This window comes from Micromys minutus (genome assembly GCF_963924665.1).
Source record: "Micromys minutus genome assembly, chromosome: 29".
Taxonomy (NCBI): domain Eukaryota; kingdom Metazoa; phylum Chordata; class Mammalia; order Rodentia; family Muridae; genus Micromys; species Micromys minutus.
In genome coordinates, this window is record NC_137964.1 from 5,286,491 (window position 1) to 5,307,338 (window position 20,848).

Here is a 20,848-nt window from a genome sequence, read left to right on the forward strand (position 1 = left end):
GATTTGGGGAATGGGGGCTTTTCGGGGGAAGAAATTTCTAGAGTGAGGATCGGTGGGATTTTATGTCCTGAGCTTGGGAAGGTCAGGAATTGGTGGGTTCTCCTGCTCAGGGAGCAATGGGGTTTTGTGGGAATCTTGGGAATGATATATATTTTTTCTGCTCAGAGATTGGTTGATTTTTTTTCACCCCCTTTCCCCTGCATTAGAGCTATGGGTTAGGGTGAGAAGTCCTTCCTGGATGCAGCCAGCTTTCTCTGAAGCGCCATCTCAATGGAGCTGCTGGAGGACGCTGGAGAGGACAGCTCCTGCAGCGGCGTTTCACCAAGGTTGTAGGCTGAGGCAGGAAAGATGTCGGCACCCTGGACAGCTCCTCACATTGGCAGTAGGCTGAGGCAGGAAAGGTGTTGCAGCTGTGGACAGCTTCTGAGGCAAAGCTCCGCCAAGGCGAGAAGGGGGAAGGACCATCTTGGACAGCTCCTGTGACAGCTGCAGGCTGCGGAGGTGTCATGGTGCTGCCATTTTTGACAGCTCCCACAGGGGCATCTTACCACTGTGCATAGGCTGGGGCTGGAAGAAGGTGATGGCCAAGGCTTTGATGGATTTTGTGACACTTAGGGACTACAGACACTCTCCAGACAAAGTCAGGCAGAGAAGGGGTTAGTCCCATGGAGAAAGGGAGTCTTCCATTTTGCACCAAGCTCTGAGAGTCATCCAGTCATGGGGGACTGCAACCTTAATAACAGGGTCTTTCAACATGCCACCATAACTTTCCCACCATGCTGAACTGTGCCCAGGAATTGTGAATCAAAAGAAAACCATCAGGATATTTGATTACAACAAGCCAAGTAACTACTACGGAAGGTCGGGGAATAAAGTGGAGTTGGTAATATTTTAAAACAGCATGCAAGGCCTTAGGCCTTTACAGCTGGTTTACAGGAGGAATGTGAAAGAGTTTGGACTTTGGGCTAGAAAAGACTTTGAATATGGTAGTGAAATGGATCATCTTGGTAGAAATTTGGAAGACAGAAATGATGAGAAAATAAAGGACATGAGACCTATCTTCAGGGGAAACAGGGCTACCAGAAACTGGGGATGGCCCATCTGACAAGCCAGCCTTCTGTTCATGTCCTGAGACCACAAGTGATGCTGAAGCCACAGGCAGGAGACTGGTGTGTTTAGTGCAGGAAGCATCCAGACAGGACAGCATTCCTTCTGCCTCATGACACTGTTCTTATACCTGGTTTGACAAGAGGATAACAAGTGGAGACAAAGCCAAGAAAACTGTGGAGCTGAAGATGGTGAACAAAGCATCTGTAACTGTTAAAGAGAAACCGACTGTTCTAGGGTTTCCATTGATCAGAGAGATACCATGACTAAGGCAACTTTTATAAAGGTCAACATTTAATTGGGGCTGGCTTACAAGTTCAGAGGTTCAGTCCATTATCATGGCAGGAAGCAAAAGCAGGGTCCAGGCAAGCATGGTGCTGACCAAGACCAGCTCAGTCAGTCAACAGGGTCTCCAAGGCAGGAGTGAGGATTGAAAAGAAAAAAAGACAACTAGACAGCATTAAAACATGACTCCAGGGCTGGAGAGATGGCTCAGTGGGTAAGAGCACTGACTGCTCTTCCAGAGGTCCTGAGTTCAAATCCCAGCAACTACATGGTGGCTCACAACCATCTGTAATGAGATCTGATGCCCTCTTCTGGTGTGTCTAAAGACCAGCTACAGTGTACTCACATAAAATAAATAAATCTTAAAAAACAAAAACCATGACTCAAGCCAGTTCTGAGGCTGAAGCAGGTTTATTATTTTCCAATCTGCCTTTAAGCTACTTTAATTACATGCAGAATAATAAGATTAGTTATGAGTCAAGGAATAAGCTGGGCAATAAACAAAATCCTGTAAACATCTTTGTGGGGCTAAGCAGGATGACAGAGACAAAAGGACCACAGCCACCCATGCTTGGCTGAGCCAGCCCTGAGCTTTGCATTAACTCAAATGTAAATGTTTTTAATCATTTCCTGAGCCCAGGCCCAGAGTCAGATTTCTACCTTGAGCTTATTTCTTTTGTCTGGTAATGTGAAATTCCCACCAAGTGTCTAGAAGTAAGTGGCCCCCAAAAGGCCCTCCACAGTGCTGGAGGAGCTGAGTATTCTGTATCTTTTCCAAAGGCAAACAGAAGACCGTCTCACAGGTAGCTAGGAGGAGGGTCTCAAAGCCCACCCCCACAGTGACCTATTTCAATAAGGCTATGCCTCCTAATAGTGCTACTCCCTGGGCCTAGCATTTTCAAACCAGCACATTAACCCTCTTTGGGAAAATTGGAAAAAGGCCTGAAGGGAAGACGTCATCCATCAAAGGCTACAATTAAGACCCACTTCATGCCAGGTTGTCTGACCCACACCTTTAATGCTGCACTTGAGAGGCAGAGGCAGACAGGTCTGAGTTCAAGGCCAGTAGATCTTCTCAATTCCAGAACAGCCAGGACTACACAGAGAAACTTGTCTCCAAAACCCACCTCAATCCCATGGGCCATGGTTCTAGATTAAATAAAAGCAGAAATATGCTGAGCACCAGTTGTCTCAAATTCCCACTGCTATGATTTCCCACCATGATGTACTGTACTTTGAACTCAGAGTCCTAAGCCAGCCTGTCTACATAGTGAGTTCCAGGACAGCTAGGGCTACTTAAAGAGATGAAAGACTCAGAGAACCTTTGTATCCGGGAGACCCCCTCTCAAAGAGACACAGAGGTAGCAATCAATGCAAAAGTAAGAGGTTTATTAGTCTAGTGCGCTGGGGCAGCCTACATCCAGAGGAGAGGCGACCCCGAAAGGCTGTTACAAGCAGATTTTATACTTTTTAGAGGTGCAGGTTACATCAGCAAGGTTATAATTTAAATTCACTGGCTAAGCATATTGACCTTTAAACCTGTTGGTTAGTGAGCATATGCGTTAGATCCCTGTCTGGTACCAGACTGTCAGATGGCAAACAGTCAGTACATTCTAAGATTCTCCTGAGAATTATTTACTCAAGGAAGTCCCTTAGGCTGAGGCAGGGCCGGCCACTCTGCCATTGTTTCTGCACAGGTGGGGAGAAGAATTTAAAGAATGTGTGTGGGGGGGGGAGGAGAGATTGAATGAGAACCAGTAGAGTCTTGTCTTTAAATACACATTTTTAGGGCTGAAGGGGTAGTTCGAGGTTTAAGAATACAGGCTGTTATAGAAAAGGACCTGGGCTCCATTGTCAGCACCACGTGGGGCTCACAACATCTATAGCTCCAGTTCCATGAGATCCAATGCTCTTTTCTAACTCCAGCAGGTGCACACACACACCCCATGTATACACATGGACAACACACTCTATAAAATAATGTAAAGATACCTAGTTTAAATATAGTATGACATCTCTCTCTTTTTTTTTTTTTTTTCTTTTGTGGTTTTGGTTGGTTGGTTGGTTTTGGTTTTTGAGACAGGATTTCTATGTCTACCCCTGGCTATCCTGGAACTCACTCCACAGACCTGGCAGGCTTCGAACTCAAACATCTTCCTCACTTTGCCTTCCCAGTGACGAGATTAAAGCCATGTGCCACCATGAGGCTTTTAAGTTTTATCTTTAAACCAACTGTGACAATCTTTTCTCTGCATATGGAATTTTGTTCTGCTTGAAAATGAAGAAGAAGAAAAAACAAAGGTTAGAAAAATATTGTACTGGCTGGTTTTCTGTCAACCTGACACAAGCTGGAGTTATCACAGAGTAAGGAGCCTCAGCTGGGGAAATGCCTCCCTCCATGAGATCCATCTGTAAGGCATTTTCTCAACTAGTGATCAAGGGGGAGGGCCCAGCCCATTGTGGGTGGTGCCATCTCTAGGCTGGTAGTCCTGGGTTCTATAAGAAAGCAGGCTGAGCAAGCCAGGGGAAGCAAGCCAGTAAGGAGCATCCCTCCATGGCCTCTGCATCAGCTCCTGCTTCCTGACCTGTTTGAGTTCCAGTCCTGACTTCCTTTGGTGATGAACAGCAATGTGGAAAATATAAGCTGAATAAACCCTTTTCTCCCCAGCTTGCTTCTTGGTCATGATGTTTGTGCAGGAATAGAAACCCTGACTAAGAAAAATATGAATGAGATAAAGAGTTGAGCCTGGTGGTGGTGGCAATGGTGGCAGTGGTGCACACCTTTGATCGAAGAAGTCAGGAGGCAGAGGCAGACAGGTCTCTTGAGTTTGAAGCCAGCCTGGTCTACAGAGTGAGTTCAGGGACAGCCAGGACTACACAGACACCCTGTCTCAGAGGGGTTGAAGAGGGAAGAAATAGAGAGTTGAGAAAAAGTTATTTTCTCAAAATTTCTTCTGATAAAGCCTCTCACATTTTCTTACTACTTTTCTATTGATCCTTAATAACTCCTTTTAACTTCAATGTAGTCAGCCCATCAACTTTTGTTAACTACCAATTTTATCACTTCTTTTTTATTGAACTTTAGGTTTTTTTTTTTTTTTTAAGTCAAAGCAGGCTGTCTATTCATTTTAAATTCTCTTCTCTGGGGTTTTTAGGTGTGTGTGTGTGTGTGTGTGTGTGTGTGTGTGTGTGTGTGTGTGTGTGTTCTCTTTCTCTCCAATTTTGGATTAAATATTTCAATGAAAAGATTCATAAAACCAAGTTATCTTTAGATTTCCCCATTTTCCAAACACATAGAAGTTAAACTAACACAATTATCAAACATAAAACCAGCTGGAGTAACACATGGCAGATTTTTCTCTGAACAGTTCCTCCTTCTGTGAATGAGACAGAGGAGGCAAGGCAGAAAGCAAATGAATGAACCAAATGTCCAGGAAGCAAACAAACTGAACTGCACAAGCAGAAACCAAAGGAAACAGATGACTGTAAACAAACAAAGGGCTCCCTAAGCAAATAGGGAAAATAATAAAGTAACCAAACCAAGAGGATCCTTACAACCAGCTCAGAATAAAGCTAACCAAGGGAGATCCAAACCCCAGAAACAACTCACCAGCATTCCGCTGAGGAATCAACACCAAACAGTTGGCACATCCTGGCACCAACCCAATGACTCCTCTGACAAAACTGAATCTTCTTCGGGGCTTCACATTCAGCCACCAAAACCCATTAATGCCAAAACAGCTCTTGCCTCAGAAAGAATAAGAGGTAGTTTGTCCTGGAGCCAAACATGAGTGACCATGGCCTGGATGGCAGATTTCAGTTACTCCAAATACCACATTCTACGGCAGTAACAGATTTGTTATGGTTTTATAATAACAGGACAAAGAAAACAAAATTGAGATAGTTTCAAGATACCTTGTTAGATAAGTCAAGTGTGCTGGCACAGGCCTTTAATCTCAGTACTCAGGAAGCAGAGGCAGACAGATCTCTGAGTTCAAGGCCAGTCTGGTCTATAAAGTCAGTTCCAGGACAGCTAGGCTACACAGGGCTACCCTATCTTGAAGGATGAAAGGAAGGAAGAGAGGGAGGGAGGAAGTTGGTGTTAACAGGCAGGCAGATGTCAGAAAAGCAGGTTAAGGGGTCTGGAGAGATGGCTCAGTGGTTAAGAACACTGACTGCTCTTCCAGAGGTCCTGAGTTCAATTCCCAGCAACCCACATGGTGGCTCACAACCATCTGTTATCTGTCATGGGATGCAATCCCTCTTCTGGTGGGTTTGAAGGGAGTGACAGTGTGTACTCATAAACATTCAATAAATAAATCTTTAAAAAAAAGAAGAAAAGCAGGTTAAGGATGTACTACAGATGCTATCTGCTTACATTATTTTCAGTTGGTGGAAACTAGGGGATGTTCCATAAGGCCTAATCTGCTAGTCACAAGGATGTTAGGTCACACACAGAAATGAGCAACAAGTGTCTATTGGGGGGGGGGTATGGGGGGTGAAGATATTTCACCCAGGATTATTTAACTTCTACTTGTAACACAATCATGGAAGTTTTAATCAATCCACCTTGTAGAATGTTTAACATAGATGTAGCACCCCACCCCCCTAGAGGGGAGGGGGAACTTCAGTTCACAAGTCCCATTTCCAGTATTAAAAAGAAATGGAAGGGACTTCAAGGTAAGGTGAAAGACTAGAGATCTGGCTTTGTGTGTGTCTCTGAAAGACAGAGTCAGAATAAGAAAAAAAAAAAAAAAAAAAAAAAAAACCAACAACAGACTTTTTCCACCATGTTAGTTAAGGTTTCTATTGTTATAAAGAGACACCATCACCAAGGCAACTGTTAGGAAACCTTTAATTGGGGCTGGCTTCCACTGGCCAAGGTTTAGTTTATTGCCATCATGGTGAGAAGCATAGCAGTGTGGAGGCAGATAATGGTGCTAGAGAGGGAGCTGAGAATTCTCCATCATAATCCACACACAGGCAGCAAGGAAGAGACTGGATGTGCTTTACACTGACCTCAAAACCATACCTCCATGGTAACACACTTCCTCTGACAAGGCCACACCTCCTAGTGCCACTCCCTATGGCCAAGCATTCAGACACATGGGTCTATGGGGGCCATTCCTATTCAAACCACCACAATCCCAAATGGAGACACACAAAGAAAGCTTTAGAAATTCATGAAGCAAGTAAGGAAAAGACAAAAGCAAAGACAGGCTACACAGAAGTGAGCCCAACACTGCCTCCGTTATGAAGTTCCCTGATTGTTGGGGGAAGGGACTCCAAGGATATTGCTGCTTCCAGAAGGTAAGTCAGAGGGAAAGTCTCATCTTCAGAACAGCAATATGTAGACATTTTTTGGATTAATATTAAAATGGAGAGAAAGAATCACCTAGCAGGATACCCTAAATAAAACCCAACCCACTTTAAAGCCAACTGGGGGCACTTTTCTACAGGAGAAATCTGTAACACTTGACAAGAAACCTCAGTTTAACATCGTTTGCCATTCTATGTTTTAAATATTTAACAGACGGGGAGGACTGAGGGGGAACCCTCCTGTTATCACCTTTTACCCTAGTAGTTTCATTGATCCCAAGGCTTGCTACATCCTGGTAACCAAGTACCCAGCAAACATGGTAGTACATTCCTGGCAAGCGCAAGAGGCTCACCAAATAAAGGCCTGCCTGGGCTATGAGACCCCATCTCAAAACAAAACAAATTCACGCAATAATCAAAGAAGGGAGGAAAGAATTATGAATCACAGCAGCATGTTCGTATTAAACTGTGATTAAGCCATTTGGCTGATGGGGATGTCAGGAAAGGGCCCTACTAGGACCACAAAAACAAAATGGTTAGAATAAGTCTGGTGTCACCTAATGAAAAAAGAAAATAGAGAGGAAGGTGGTGACAAGGGATAGCAGGAGAGAAAGAACATATATGGCTAATATTGGGAGTTTCAAAATGCTTTCCCATTACAAGCACTTGACATTTCCTTGTCCTAGTGAACTACCACAAGGGAAATGGTCCAACTGGGTAGTTATACCCGGGTAGTAAAGAGCAACGAACAGCTTTACTGATGCACTTTTCGCTAGACTCCGTCAAAGGACACGGAAGTATGACAAGAGGGGTTGGCATTTCCAAAGCGAGGAAAGGCGGCTCCGCCTTCGGGACTGAGAACCGCCATGAGCTCGGAAAGCCTAGACCCCAGCCCGAGACAGCCGGACCTGCGCACTGCAGATGCGGAACTCAGGCGCCGCGGCTCGGCTTCCGGCGAGCGCCGTTTCCAGACGCACCGGCAGGGTCGGCGTAGACGGTGGCGTGCCTTAGTTCTCCTAGGGGGTGAGAGCAGGCCCGGGATCCTCTCTTAGCTTTCTCTCCGCCGGATCGACTGTGAGCAGCAGCAGAGGCTCTGAGCTTCGCGCCTCAGTGGAAGATTAGAGGGCGTAGCGGCCTTCGAAGGCTCGGCCACAGAACCTTCCGCCCTCTCGCCGCCCCGGTGAGGAAAACCGTGGGTCATCCCCCTGGAGGTGGGGCCTGGGGGAGGGGGAGCTGCGTAAGCCGGGAAGGGTCATTTTGTGAGTCTCACTACTACTTCCGGGAGACGCCTCGGAAAGGAGGACGTGCTAAGGGGCGGGGGGGGGGGCGGAGGGGAGAGGCCCTTACCTCTTATCCGATTGGTTAATTGCTTGCTGGTTGAGCTTTCTAGTTGCTGATTGGCCCCAAAGCCAAATCCAGGTCGCAGAGGAAGCGTTACTTGAGGCTAGATTGAGGTGAGATTGGTCGGGTTCCTGAGTCCAGTTTGTATATTGGAGTAGGGATTTCATTTTACCCCCAGTCCGGGGCCTCGGTTAACACGGTAAGGGAAAGAACCGGTAGCGAGATGGTGGGGGCGGTTGATAACGAAATGATGGCTTAGAAACTAAACTCACCTAACTTCCTCACCTAACCCAGCTACACTCAGATGGGAACGTGATACGAAGGCCTTTGAGAAAGGAGGAGGCGCAATCCTCGGAGCAGTGACAGTGTAGGAGAGGCCTTTTGGGAGGTTTTTGTTATCTAATTGTATGAGGCTCTAATTTCCTAGATGAAAGTACAACACAACCTTCTGGAGGATTTAGCTTTGGCGTTGCAGAGGAGTTCGGAGACTACCAGGTATTCCAGGGCTTCAAAGGGGCACTTTGCTGAATAATTCAACTTGTCTTCTTATTACTTTAGATGAGCAGTTCTCAGAAACGGCACAAATATCAGAAGCATGGATACAGTCTCATCTGTTAGGAGAATGTTCGAAGGAAAATAAGGTATTCATTTTGGCTTACTTATGGTTAGTTAATCCAAGAATTTTGCCTTGGAAGAGAAGGTCTCAGGTTTTGAATATCTTAAAGGCGCTTGCTTTTTTTTTTTTTTTTTAATCATCAGATTTCTGCTTTTCTACTTATTAAACATGTTTTTAAAATGAAGTTTCTGCTGAGACCACCAAAAATGCTCTTTGCTAATAATAGTACTGATTACACTGCAAATAGAAAACCTTTACTTTTTGATGTTATTAATTAACTGCAACCCCCCTCCAAGGGGTGTGTGTGTGTGTGTGTGTGTTTTCCTGATTATACTAAAACTCACTCTGTAGACCAGGCTGCCCTGGAACATACAGAGATCAGTCTGCTTTTCTCCTGAGTGTTAGGAATGAAGATGTGTTACTACACCTGTGTACTGGCTGGTTTTGTGTTGAAACAAGGAAGAGAGCCATCACAGAGAAAGGAGCCTCAGTTGAGGAAATGCCTCTATGAGATCCAGCTGTAAGGCATTTTCTCAACTAGTGATCAAGGGGGGAGGGCCCAGCCCATGTGGGTGGTGCCATCTCTGGGCTGGTAGTCCTGGGTTCTATAAGAAAACAGGAGGAGCCAGCCAGTAATCAGCACCCATTCATGACTTCATCAGCTCTTACCTCCACGTTCTTGCCCTGTTTGTGTTCTTGTCCTGACTTTTTTCTAGTGATGGAAGTATAAGTCAAATAAACCCTTTCCTCCCCAGCTTGGTTTTTGGTCATGGAGTTTCATTGAAGCAATAAAAGCCCTAAGACAACTAGTTAGCTTTGCATTTTAAAATTAGGGGGGTTGTTTGCTTTTGTTTATTTTGGGTTTTTTATTTTGCTTTTTGTTTTTGGCTTTTTGAGGCAGAATTTCTCTGTAGCCTACTCTAGACCAGGCTGATCTTGAGGATTCTTTTGCTTCCTGAATGCTGGGATTAAAGGTGTGGGCCTCCAGCTGCCTGGTTAGTGTTTTAAATGTATCCGCTAGTCAAATACATGGGTCAAATCCTACAATAAAGAATTCACATAAACAATAAAACAATGTTTAGGAGCTAGTAGGTCTAGGCTTTTGCTTTAAAAGTTTCACTGAGTCGGACACAATTCAACACACATATCTCATATCTGAACATTAAATTGATCATCTTTAAAATTTTTTTCTCTCAAAAAATTGTATCTAAAAGCCTTCATCATGTTAAAAATTTAGGCTTGAATAATACATGTTCTTAATATACAGAGGGCTCCTCCATGCATCCCAAGATAGTTAGGAATACAGTCCACTCTATTTGTAGATGATGCTGTCCTGCACTCCTTCCAGAAAAGGTGACAATATAAAATGACCAACTCTGTCTCCTTGCACTTTATTGAGATGAAAATAGTTTTGCCTACTGTGTCTGCTGAAGACTCAAAGTTGAGCTCTGAGACTGAAAACCAACAGGAAACAACATGCCATGCATGGCTCTGAGGATCTGGCTGGCTATCAGGCCATCCTTCAGGCTGGAATGGCTAGCCTCAGGAGTTTCTGTTGTGGGGACAGTAAGTGCTGTCCTTGGGAAGCTGACTTCCTACCTTGATAAGGAGCTGAGGAAAGGCACCACTGCTTCTTAGAGTATCAGTTCAGTAAGTCTCTAAAGGTAGTTATGAGTCACAGTTGAAGAGATTGCTAGTGAGTTCTGGGCCAGCCAGAGTTACATAGGAAGAACTTGCCTTGATACGCCAACAACAAAAACAAAAAACGAAGCTGTGTTAGCCATGACTGATGCATTGAATTTGTACATGTTCCTTAAACAGGAAACTAGAAGTCCTCAGGATGAATTCATCTAGATCTAGATCAGGTGGTAGTGGAGAAGAAATCCCATTTCAAGAAAATGAGAGAAGATGGCAGCAAGAGCGTCTGCACAGAGAAGAAGCCTATTACCAGTTCATTAACGCACTCAGTGATGAAGATTATCGGCTAATGAGAGACCAGAATCTTTTAGGCACCCCTGGTAAGAAATGGGCAAAGGGGGGAAATTGTTTTCTACCATTGAAAAGAGATTTTAAAATAGAGCGTGCCTCCCTTTGAGTCTGAAATTATGCAGTATAACAGTCACTGCCCTCTGTGTTTGATAAATACATTTCAATACTGGATGTATGTGCATACACACAGGCCAAACTTTAAAAGCTATGTACAGAAGAATTATGTGTTCACATGCATAATTCTCACCACTCCCACTGCCAACCCCGCATGTGGATGGGCTTGGGATTGAAACGTAGGGTTGTGTGCGTGTTAGGGAAGTGTTCTATTACTAGGTTATACTCTCTATTTTTCTTACACAATATTTGTACAAATAAAATTTTATTTGAAATGTAATTCCTATTTGAAGTGTTTACATTCAGCTAGACAGTGACTACCCAAAAGTCCATTAGTCTATACATTTTCTTTCAAATTTATTTTATAGTAAACTAGCTAAAATTTGCCTGTCTCTGTGCTTGTATATTTGTATGTTGGTGGCTCATATAATAAAGTATTGGGGTAGAATTCAAGCACCAAGATTTGAACTAAAACTAGTCCCTATCTTTTTTTTAACTCTTAGAAGCAAATTCTACATGACTACATCTCATCCTTTTGTTGTTGCTGTTTTAAAATTTGTTTTATTTTTTGATGTTTGTTTCTGGTGGGGAGTTGTATACATGAGGCCAGCACAGACTGTTGGGTCCCAGGCCCTCTGGTTTCCTGGAGCTGGCATGAAGAGGTAGTTGTGAGCCACTCAGTCTGGGTGCTGCAAACTGCTAAGCCATCTCTCCAGCCCTAATTTCAGGTTTTTACTGAGAGATTCTGGTAACCAAAATGATTCAAGTTTAAATCTCAATTTTAATAAAGTATTAATAAATGAGATATGACTAAGTTGATATGTATTTGTAACAAATATTATTAACTTAAATTTATAAACCATGAAAATAATAAAGATCATTATTTCATGAGTTTTCATAAAACTTGGTAATTAAACTTTTTAAATGAGTGCTTTCTCATTGTTTCAGGAGACATAACATCGGAGGAGCTACAGCAGCGCTTAGATAGAGCAAAGGAACAGCTGGCATCCCAGCCTGGCACGGGGAGTGGGATGAGTGACGGAGGTACTGCGGCCTGCACTGATGCAGCAGGCCTGTTTGCTGCTTTGATACGATCTTCATTCAGATAACACTTGTGTTGCTAAGAGCAGTCTGGTTAGGGACTAAAGAACAGAGAATACGTTGAGAAATGTTTCTCATACATAGTTTGTCTTCAGGAAGTTTATTCTCCCTTCTTCCAACCTTCCTAAGACAAGCCAGGGCCTTATGTGTTCTTGATAAATATTCTACCATTGACGTTACATTTCCTAGCCAGATACAGTTCTTTCTAAACATATACATTGTTTTTTGTGTTGATGTGACTTAAAATGTATTCAGATCCTAATACAGACAGGAAACGGTTTTGGTGCTCTGTTTTGTCAGTTTGCTTGCTTGCTATTTTATCAAGCAAACACTAACTCATAAAAATTCTCGCAATAAGCAAAATACTAATGAAAACCAAATTAAAATAATGGCAATTACAGAGTTAAAAGCAAGACCAACCTCGGGACCCTCTTTCTGTTCTACCTCCTCTTCCAGAGACATTCATCATTAGTGAGGGATGCTGTTACCTCAGCTGGCTGAGGGCTCTTTTGCTCTACCTGCATAGAAACAGTTCTCAGCTTCTCGGGGAGACAACTATGATTTCTTTAAGTTTATGACAAAGACTTTTTAAGTTTCATGTTTACAACTGAGTGGTATTTGAGCCTAAGATCCCTGGGTTCATAAAATAAAAGCATGAGAAAGTAAGAAAAATAATGGGAACTTGAATTATCTCCTCAGTTAAAAACATTTGCTGGCTGTTACTTCAGCAGTCTAGTGCTGCAGATATAGGACAGTTTTCAAGAACTCACACACACACACACACACACACACACACACACACACCATTACAAATAAAAAACTTAAATCTTTAAATCTTTTTCAAAACCTATTGTAGAGTGTACCAAGTACTACATAGACATTTAAAATACCTATCTCTTAATTTAAATAAATTTGTCTTCATAATGCAGTTCTAAAAGCTAATCCGTTCTCAAGGAAAAGCTACCATTCTGGAGAGCAGGTGGGGGACCGTTCTCAGCAGCCTTTCTGGAGTCTCCTTTGGCAGCAGAGTCCCAAGAGCTGTACCTTGATCTGATATAGCTAGTACCTGTTTTCAGTCCTCTAATGGGACACTTAATGCCTCTCTCATAGTGAAACTACTTTAGGCTTGGTCTTCTTTTTCTCTTTACAGCCTTTGAAGTATTACTATTTTATAAATTGTGGCGTTTGTGGAATAGCAGTAAGGATAGTGGAATTCAGGTTCCTGGGTTAGAAGGGGAGGCTGCGAGCACTAACAATATACATGATATAAGATTATCAATTACCAGTAAAAATGTGCCTCTTCCGGCTCCTGCCCATTAGTCGAGTCTGAGGAAGGAGACAACCCTTGACATGTGTCTTTTGGGGCAAAGTCAATTCCATCTACTGTTCTGTGTTCAAGTGAAACAATTTTAGAGTAAAAATGACTTGCTGCTTTTTCACCTTGATCAGGTTTGGGTGGTGCTCTTTGTGTAGTTCCCTCCACAGTGGTCATGTCCCACCAATAGTGCTCAGCAGCTGGGAAACTGAGAATGGCTGGAGCCACCCATCTGTTCAACCCGGTGCAGAGATCATCCCTGTTTAGGGACACTGCCCACTCTGTCCCTTTGGCAAAAGGATAGATTGCCCTAGGGGTAGAACATAACCATTTTCAATACTGCTGGTGTCTTAGTTCTTTTTGTCTGTCTTCCTGTTGCAGTATAGAACACTCCTGGCTTCATGAGAGGCTGGGTATCTCAATTCCCTTTCTGTCCATGGGGCACTTTAGTATAGTATTGGTGTTCTTCCAAGGTCTGCTAGAATTTGTACTGAGTCCTGGTCCTGGGTGGGTGGGACGGTTGGTTTGATGGTTGGGTTTTTTTTTTTTTTTTTATTTTTAGTTGAGAGACTTTTAATTTTAAATACTACTTCCAGCTCATTGCTAGTTATAATTTTTGCCAGTCTAAATTTTTTTATCTTGGTTCCTTTGTGACTCATTAATTGTTAATATTATGTTTGGTCTTCATGAGTTTTGTACTTCCTTTGTTTTCTCTTGCTTTTGATATCCAGCTTTATTTTGTAATAAACAACATGGGATGTTATTTCAGTTTTCCTACATTCACTAAGGCTTACTTTGTGTCCTGTGTGCTCTCTTTTATACAAAGTCCCATGGCTAATGAGAGGAATATGTATTCTTCTAAGGTTTGGTGGATTTTTCATATATCTCTGTTAAGTCCTTTGATTTATGATGTTATTTAACTGCAGTGTCTGTTTATATTTTGTCTGGATGACCTGCTTATAGATATGAACACATTATTGAAGTCTCCTCCTATTACTTTGTTGGTTTAATCTGTAGTTTTACATTTAATAGTGTTCGTTTTATGTACTTAGGCACATCTCTGATATATGTGTTTAGAATTGTAATATCTGCTTGGTAGATTAAAGAGTGTGATGTGATCTCTTCTGGCTAGTTTTGGTTTGAAATGTATTTTGTCAAACGTTAAAATAGCTACACACCTGCCTGTTATCATCTTGTGTTTGCTTGGAGTACTTTTCCATCTTTTTACCCTAAGGAGATGTCTATTTCTCATGGTTAGGCATGTTTCTCAGAGGCTGGTAAAAGGTGGATCGTGTTTTCTAATCTTGTCATATAGTGAACTGAGACCCATTTATTGAAAGATATATATTAAGTTTTGTCCTTTCGATGAATTTTTACTGCTAAACATCTTTTGATTAATTATCCTGGTATCATTTATCTCCTGTGGCCTGAGGAGTGTGTTTATCCTTCTCTTCAGTCTGAAATATTCCATCAGACTATTCCACAGAGCTAGCTTAGTGATCACAAATTAGTTTACTATGTTTTTGTCATGGGACATTTTTATTCTTCATTTACCAAACAGTTTTGCTGGGTATAACATTCTGACAGGTATGACCTTTCAGAATTTGGGGAGTGTCTTTCTGAGACTTGGTCCAGGGACTTGATTACTGTGATAGGCTGCCTTTCTGTGACGTGGGCCTTCTCTCTGCAGCTTCAGCACCCTTTCCTCAGCCTTTTCTTCTATCTTTTTTAGCTGGAATGTGTTGTGTGGCTCCTTTTCTGCTCTTGTTGTTTAAGGGTGTCTCTCAACATTTGGGGAATTTTCTCCTGTGGTTTTATTGAGAATGTTTTCTATGCTTTCGACCTGGAATTGTTCCCTCCACCCCCTGCCCATAATTTATAGTTTCAATCTCTTTGATAGTGTCCAAAGATCCTATATGTTCTGTTCATGTGCTTTGGGTTTTTTTTTTTTTTTTTAATTTCTAATTTTGAGTGGATGATCCAATTCTTCAATCCTGCCTTCATGTCCTGATATTCCTGCCTTATCCAAATAATCTACTCTGAGTATGAGGCTGTCCAGTGAGCTTTTTATCTGACTGCTTTTTCATTTCCAGCTTTATTTCACATTAGATTTTGTGTACTGTTCTGACTTTTTTTAGATTCTATTTAGCTATGTGTTTGTGTCTTTTGGGGTTTCCGTTTATTTCTGTTACCAGTTCATTCAAGTATTTATCCTTGTCCTTAAATTCTTTGAACTCTTTGATTGTGTGATTCTTCTTTTGACTTTTGTGCCTGAAAGTGGTCCTCCTTGGGGCCATTACACTGCTGGGATTTGTAGGAGTTTTGTGGGTTTGTGGGGGTTTTTGGGGTTTGGGGGTTTTTGTTTTGTTTTTAGCAGACACTGTCTTGTTTTTTCTATATAACTTATTTTTGCAATGAGCCCTGAGCATCTGGAATTAGGTTGTTAGATGTGCCTTGCTGTGTGTTTTCAGTACCCAAGGCCAAAATCGCAAGTTGGTCATCTGAGTGCCCAAGAGAGTTGTGAGGGAGTGGAGCAGAAGGGAAGAGGTTTCTCATTGCATCCACTGTGGGCCAGTTGTGTGGATGGAGGTGGCTGGTGGAGGTTCTGAAAGGAAAGGGGTGGAGCAGGCTTGATGGGGAGAGGTTGGCTTACCAAGTTGGGGCTTCAGAGTGGGACAAATGGCCAAGGGAAGAGGTTGCTTTATGGGTCCCCACAACTCTGAGCAGGACCTTATGGAGGGGGTCTGCTGATAGAGGTTCCTGAGTCTAGAAAATATACTTTTTCTTTAAACGTAGTGTGTGTGTGTGTGTGTGTGTGTGTGTGTGTGTGTGTGTGTGTAGACAATTTGTGTAGAAGGCAGTTCTTTCACTACATGTGTCCTCCGGTGATCCAATTCATGACAGTTAGGCTTGGCAGCATCTGCCCTGGCATAGGCCCAGTATTTTAATTTCTATAGTATGCTTATAATGTACTTTTAGAAAGTTTTTTTTTTTCATTTTTGACTGATTAAAATAATGCAGAGCCTAAGTTTAACTCAGTACAACTGTCTTTCTTGCAATGTTTTGATTAAGATCTAAAGTCTTATTATAGAAATTGACCTTAAATTGACTTGATTCACTTTCTAGACTCAGAAAGCCTTAGAGAACATTCAGATGAGGGGTCTCTGCTACGATGGCTGAGCACTTTCCGGCGCACTGGGAACATGACTCGGAGTGGACAGAATGGGAGCCAGAGCTGGAGGGCTGTGAGCCGGACAAACCCGAACAGTGGGGAGTTCGGGTTCAGCCTGGAGATCCACATCAACCCTGACAGCAGAGGCCCCGGAACGCCCGGAGAGGATCCTGCGGACATTCCTCTGTCAGGCGTCAGCAGAGAGCATAGGCAGCAGAGGCCATCGAGTCCTGTGGCTCGGCGAACCAGAAGCCAGACCTCTGTGAGATCCAGTGGTACTCTCTCCAGTGTTCCTGGGGGCAGGCGAGCAAGGAGGCAGGATTCTGTGCAAGGATCATTCTCAGCACTGGGAGGGTTAAGGAATGGAATTAGAACAGCACTTGGTGTTTCCAGAGTTAGTGCCCCTCGCACTAATGTTAACACTCACACAAACCAGTCTGATGTTAATACTCTCAGGCAAAGTGGACGGCAGCGGTTTGGAGCAGCACATATTTGGGAAAATGGGGCTAGAAGTAATGTTACCGTGAGGAACACAAACCAAAGATTAGAGCCAATAAGATTACGTCCTGCTTTCAGTAGTCGAAGCCGGTCTCCCATTCAGAGACAGAATGGTACTGTTCATCATAATTCTCAAAGGCAGGGTAGACCACTACAGCAAACAGGTAGAAACAGGACTGTTAGGCACAGAGGTGTAACTCGGGTCTTTTTAGAACAAGGTAGAGAGCGCAGAGGTACCGATTATACCCCACTGTCCAACTCAAGACTTGTGTCAAGAATAACAGTAGAAGAAGGAGACTCCAGCAGGTCCTCCACTGCCACACAGCGCCATCCAGCAATCACACTAGACCTGCAAGTCAGGAGGATTCGTCCTGGAGAAACTAGAGATAGGGATAGCATTGCAAATAGAACCCGATCTAGGGTAGGGCTGGCAGAAAGTACAGTTGAGAGCAACAGTGGGGGCTTCCACAGAACTATTTCTCATTTAGAACGGTCAGGTGTCCGAACCTATGTGAGTACCATTACAGTTCCTCTCCGTAGGATTTCTGAGAATGAGGTGGTTGAGCCATCCTCCGTGGCTCTTCGGTCAATTTTAAGGCAGATCATGACTGGGTTTGGAGAGCTGAGTTCTCTAATGGAGGTGGAGCCTGCACCAGAGAATCAAAGCAATGGTCAGCGTTTACCAGAGGTGTACCTAGAGCTGAGTGATGGAGATGCAGCTGACGGCAGTGGTCAGGGAGGAGGTTCCTCACAGGCCGCCCAGGCCCAAGACGGCAGTGCTGAAATGCCGGATGCAAGTGAGCCCGCCCCGCCACAGCCTCACAGCAGTGGCCATAGAAGTAGAAGGCAGTTACGCAGGGCACACAGTACAGTTGAGGCTGGAGCACTGCCCATTCTGCGCCTTGCTCATTTCTTCCTACTGAGTGAAGGCGGTGATGATCCAGTTCGTGGCTTAACCAAAGAGCAGATTGACAATCTTTCTACCAGGAGTTATGAGCAAAACGGGGTTGACAGTGAGTTGGGTAAAGTGTGTAGCGTGTGCATCAGTGACTATGTGGCTGGAAACAAGCTCCGGCAGCTGCCTTGTCTGCACGAGTTTCACATTCACTGTATTGATCGCTGGTTGTCAGAGAACTGCACCTGCCCCGTCTGTCGGCGGCCTGTTTTAGAATTTGGGGCCACAAACAGTGGGTGAGAGATGGGGGTCTGCTCAGTGCTGTGTGTTACTGGAGCCTCATAGTCAAACACACTTTTCTTGAGTTACTTGTGATGATGTAACCAAGACAAAAATATCAGAATATAGTTTGCACTATTTTTTGTGTGCTTTTTTAAAAACCTTGTTACGAAGAGTTTGTTTATATAAAAAAATTAAAATGCAGATGTTAAATTATCCAAAAGTAAAGAATAGTTAATATTGCTAGAACCAAATAACCTTTAAAATGTTTTTATTTTGGTAATTTTGTCATGCTAAGCACTTTTGTATCTGCACAACTCAGTATGTTAGGGATCTTGATTCTTTCTTCATACTGCAGTGGGTTTGCTGGGGTTTTCCAGTTTCAGCTCAGTGCTTCATTTAGACACTACTGTCTGAGTCTTTGTAGACTATTAGGCTGAATGTCTGCTAGATATACTTAAGTTACTTGAAATGATAACTTAACACGTGGCACACTGTATGCGTGTATGCAGGTATGTAACTGTGGGAACATATCCAGGCTAAAAACTACAAGCTTGAGACTTAAGCTTTGGGGCTTAGACTGCATATGGCACAATGTTGACAGTGACAAGATCATCTCTAAGAGGCAGTGAATTAAGATCCAGTTAATATAGAGATCGTTTACTGAAGCGTGTCTGACAATCTGACTTACAGAGAGCGAGCGATACATAATAATGAACCTAGTATTTCTTTATTAATGGAATGTGGAAATTTTCTGACAGATAGTTTAAGTTTGTCTTTTTTGTGATTCTTTTTTTTTGAGAAGTACAAATACTTCTTGGGGTTAGGTAGGATTTACAGCATGCTTGATTTCTCAAATTTAATTTTAAAATCTAAAATACTCTAAAGTCTATAAAGTAGTGAAATGCATAGAAAATATGTAAATTTGGATGGCAAAAAGCTCCAAATAAGGTAAAAGCCTTTAAAAGAACATAGAGTTTATATAAACACAAAGTATGCATTAAAGTCTATTTCTACCAGTAAACATTAAAGACTGTGTACGAGCGCATTTCTGTCCCTGTGGCTTACTCATCTCCAAATACTTACTCCACACTAGGTGGCTAATGGTGGGGTTCACTAGGTGACAGATCAAGTTCCTGTGTTCATGGAAACAACATTTGCTCTTAGAAGGCACAACTCAGTTTTTACTTTGATGTTTGCTTATTAATATGTGACAAGGTCTCATTCATGTGTGATGGTACCACTCGAGCAAATCATAAGAAAACATTTCATGTCAAATCCTGAGAGGTTTAGAAATGCCTCCATATTTAGCTTTTCTCTCTGCCAGTGATTACATTCAGTTCATAAGGTTAGTTCTGTGCCTAGAAATACCACAAGATGTGTTCACCAAAGCAAAAGATTTCTGTAAAAGTTAAGACTTTGGGATAAATAACTTTTGCAGGCTTTTCATGAGTCCAGGAAGGTTGATTTGGGCCTGGGTTGAAAACCTTTATACATCAGACTAATAGATTATCATTTAATCTTGTAGCTGTTAGATGGCAACAGTCATCTCTTGATGATTTTAGGGACAGGTGTTGGTTGTTTTCCTTGTTTAGGGAAGATTGCTCTAATATCTCATACGGGACACAGCAGAATGAAGAGACATGGCAGCAAACCAGTAAAGGAGCTGTTACAGGAAGTCAGAGCTGTGGAGGTGGCTTGGTCAGGTGCTTGCTAGGAGACCATGAGGAGTGAGTTCAGTCCCTAGTACCCACGTAAAAGCTGGGTGTAGTGGTGCGAGCCTGTGCTCCTGGGACTAGGGGAACAGAGACAGGCAGATCCCTGGGGCTTACTGGCCACCCAGTCTGACCAAATTGGTTCAGTTAGAGATCCTATCTAAAAAATAAAACAGCCGACACTCAGTTGACCTCTGACCTCCATGTCATGTGCACGAAGACACATGAAAACACAGAAACCAAACCAAGTACCTTCATTTTGTCAGTTAAGCTCATTTGTTACAGGCTGATACGGTGGAACTAGAAAGTAGGCATTCTGTCTGGTTTCCTAGACAGGCATTGCTTGGCGCTGGATTTGAGAACCAGTTGGGGAAGGAGTGCTGGCACACACAGACACAGGGAAACCAGGTTAGTTAACTTGGACAAAATCTCAAGAGAGCTCACACATGGATTCCGTGTGTCCTTTTTAGGCAGAAAGGAAATCCAGCATTCGCTTCTTATGTGGAAAGGTGGAAGTTTTACCAACTCTATCCCAATTGAGGACATTGTGAGAATAAGCGAGTCTAGTGGTAGAGAAGCTGGGCAGCGGTGGCGCATGCCTTTGACCCCAGCACTTGGAGCCCTGGAATCCAGGCCAGCCTGGTCTACAGAACTCATTCCAAGACCGTTAAGGCTATATACAAGGAAACTATCTTGAACCACTCCACTCCCCCAAAAGTGAAAAGTGTCAGCCATTACACCTCAGAAAAACAGCAGGTATTTTTGTTGGACTTAGTTTTTGTTGGTTTTGAAAGGTCTCCCTCTATAACTTAGTCCGGTTTTATCTTCAAAGTCTATCTAAATTAGCTTTCTAGGTGCCAAGATTGCTGGCATGCCCTCATGACACCCAACTTGACTTAAATCTTTTAAGATATGGTTTTAACAGCGTTAGGTGGTTCAGCTAGGTCCTTGAAGCACAGCAGGGTGGGTACTGTCCTGGAGGACTCCTTGGGAGTCACAGTGTGGCAGAATGAGTTTGATATATTCGTACTGCAGAGAAGAACAAGGGTCTTCTACAATACTTCCATTCATTTTCTAGGAAACAGCTGGCATATCCAAAGGC

General features: G+C 43.0%; 1 protein-coding gene across 2 annotated transcripts; it reads left to right on the top strand.

Moving 5' to 3' along the window:
- The first annotated feature begins 7,694 nt into the window (after positions 1-7,694).
- Positions 7,695-19,079, top strand: RNF6 (ring finger protein 6). 2 transcript variants are annotated; one of them, XM_080941299.1, is made up of 5 exons: positions 7,695-7,891; positions 8,611-8,693; positions 10,490-10,686; positions 11,720-11,815; positions 16,314-19,079. In XM_080941299.1, the coding sequence occupies exons 3-5, from the start codon at positions 10,509-10,511 to the stop codon at positions 18,050-18,052; spliced, it is 2,013 nt and encodes a 670-aa protein (XP_080797425.1). In that variant the 5' UTR covers positions 7,695-7,891; positions 8,611-8,693; positions 10,490-10,508; the 3' UTR covers positions 18,053-19,079. The 2 variants fall into 2 exon arrangements, with proteins under 2 accessions (XP_080797425.1, XP_080797426.1); XM_080941300.1 differs by lacking the exon at positions 7,695-7,891 and adding an exon at positions 8,166-8,251.
- Positions 19,080-20,848: the final 1,769 nt, after the last annotated feature.

What these genes read in the sequence shown, in the direction of transcription:
- RNF6 (XM_080941299.1), top strand. Translation starts at nt 10,509, where the DNA reads ATGAATTCATCTAGATCTAGATCAGGTGGTAGTGGAGAAGAAATCCCA. An exon ending in GAATCTTTTAGGCACCCCTG is followed by an intron (nt 10,687 to 11,719) that starts GTAAGAAATGGG and finishes TCATTGTTTCAG; the next exon opens with GAGACATAACATCGGAGGAG. An exon ending in GAGTGGGATGAGTGACGGAG is followed by an intron (nt 11,816 to 16,313) that starts GTACTGCGGCCT and finishes TTCACTTTCTAG; the next exon opens with ACTCAGAAAGCCTTAGAGAA.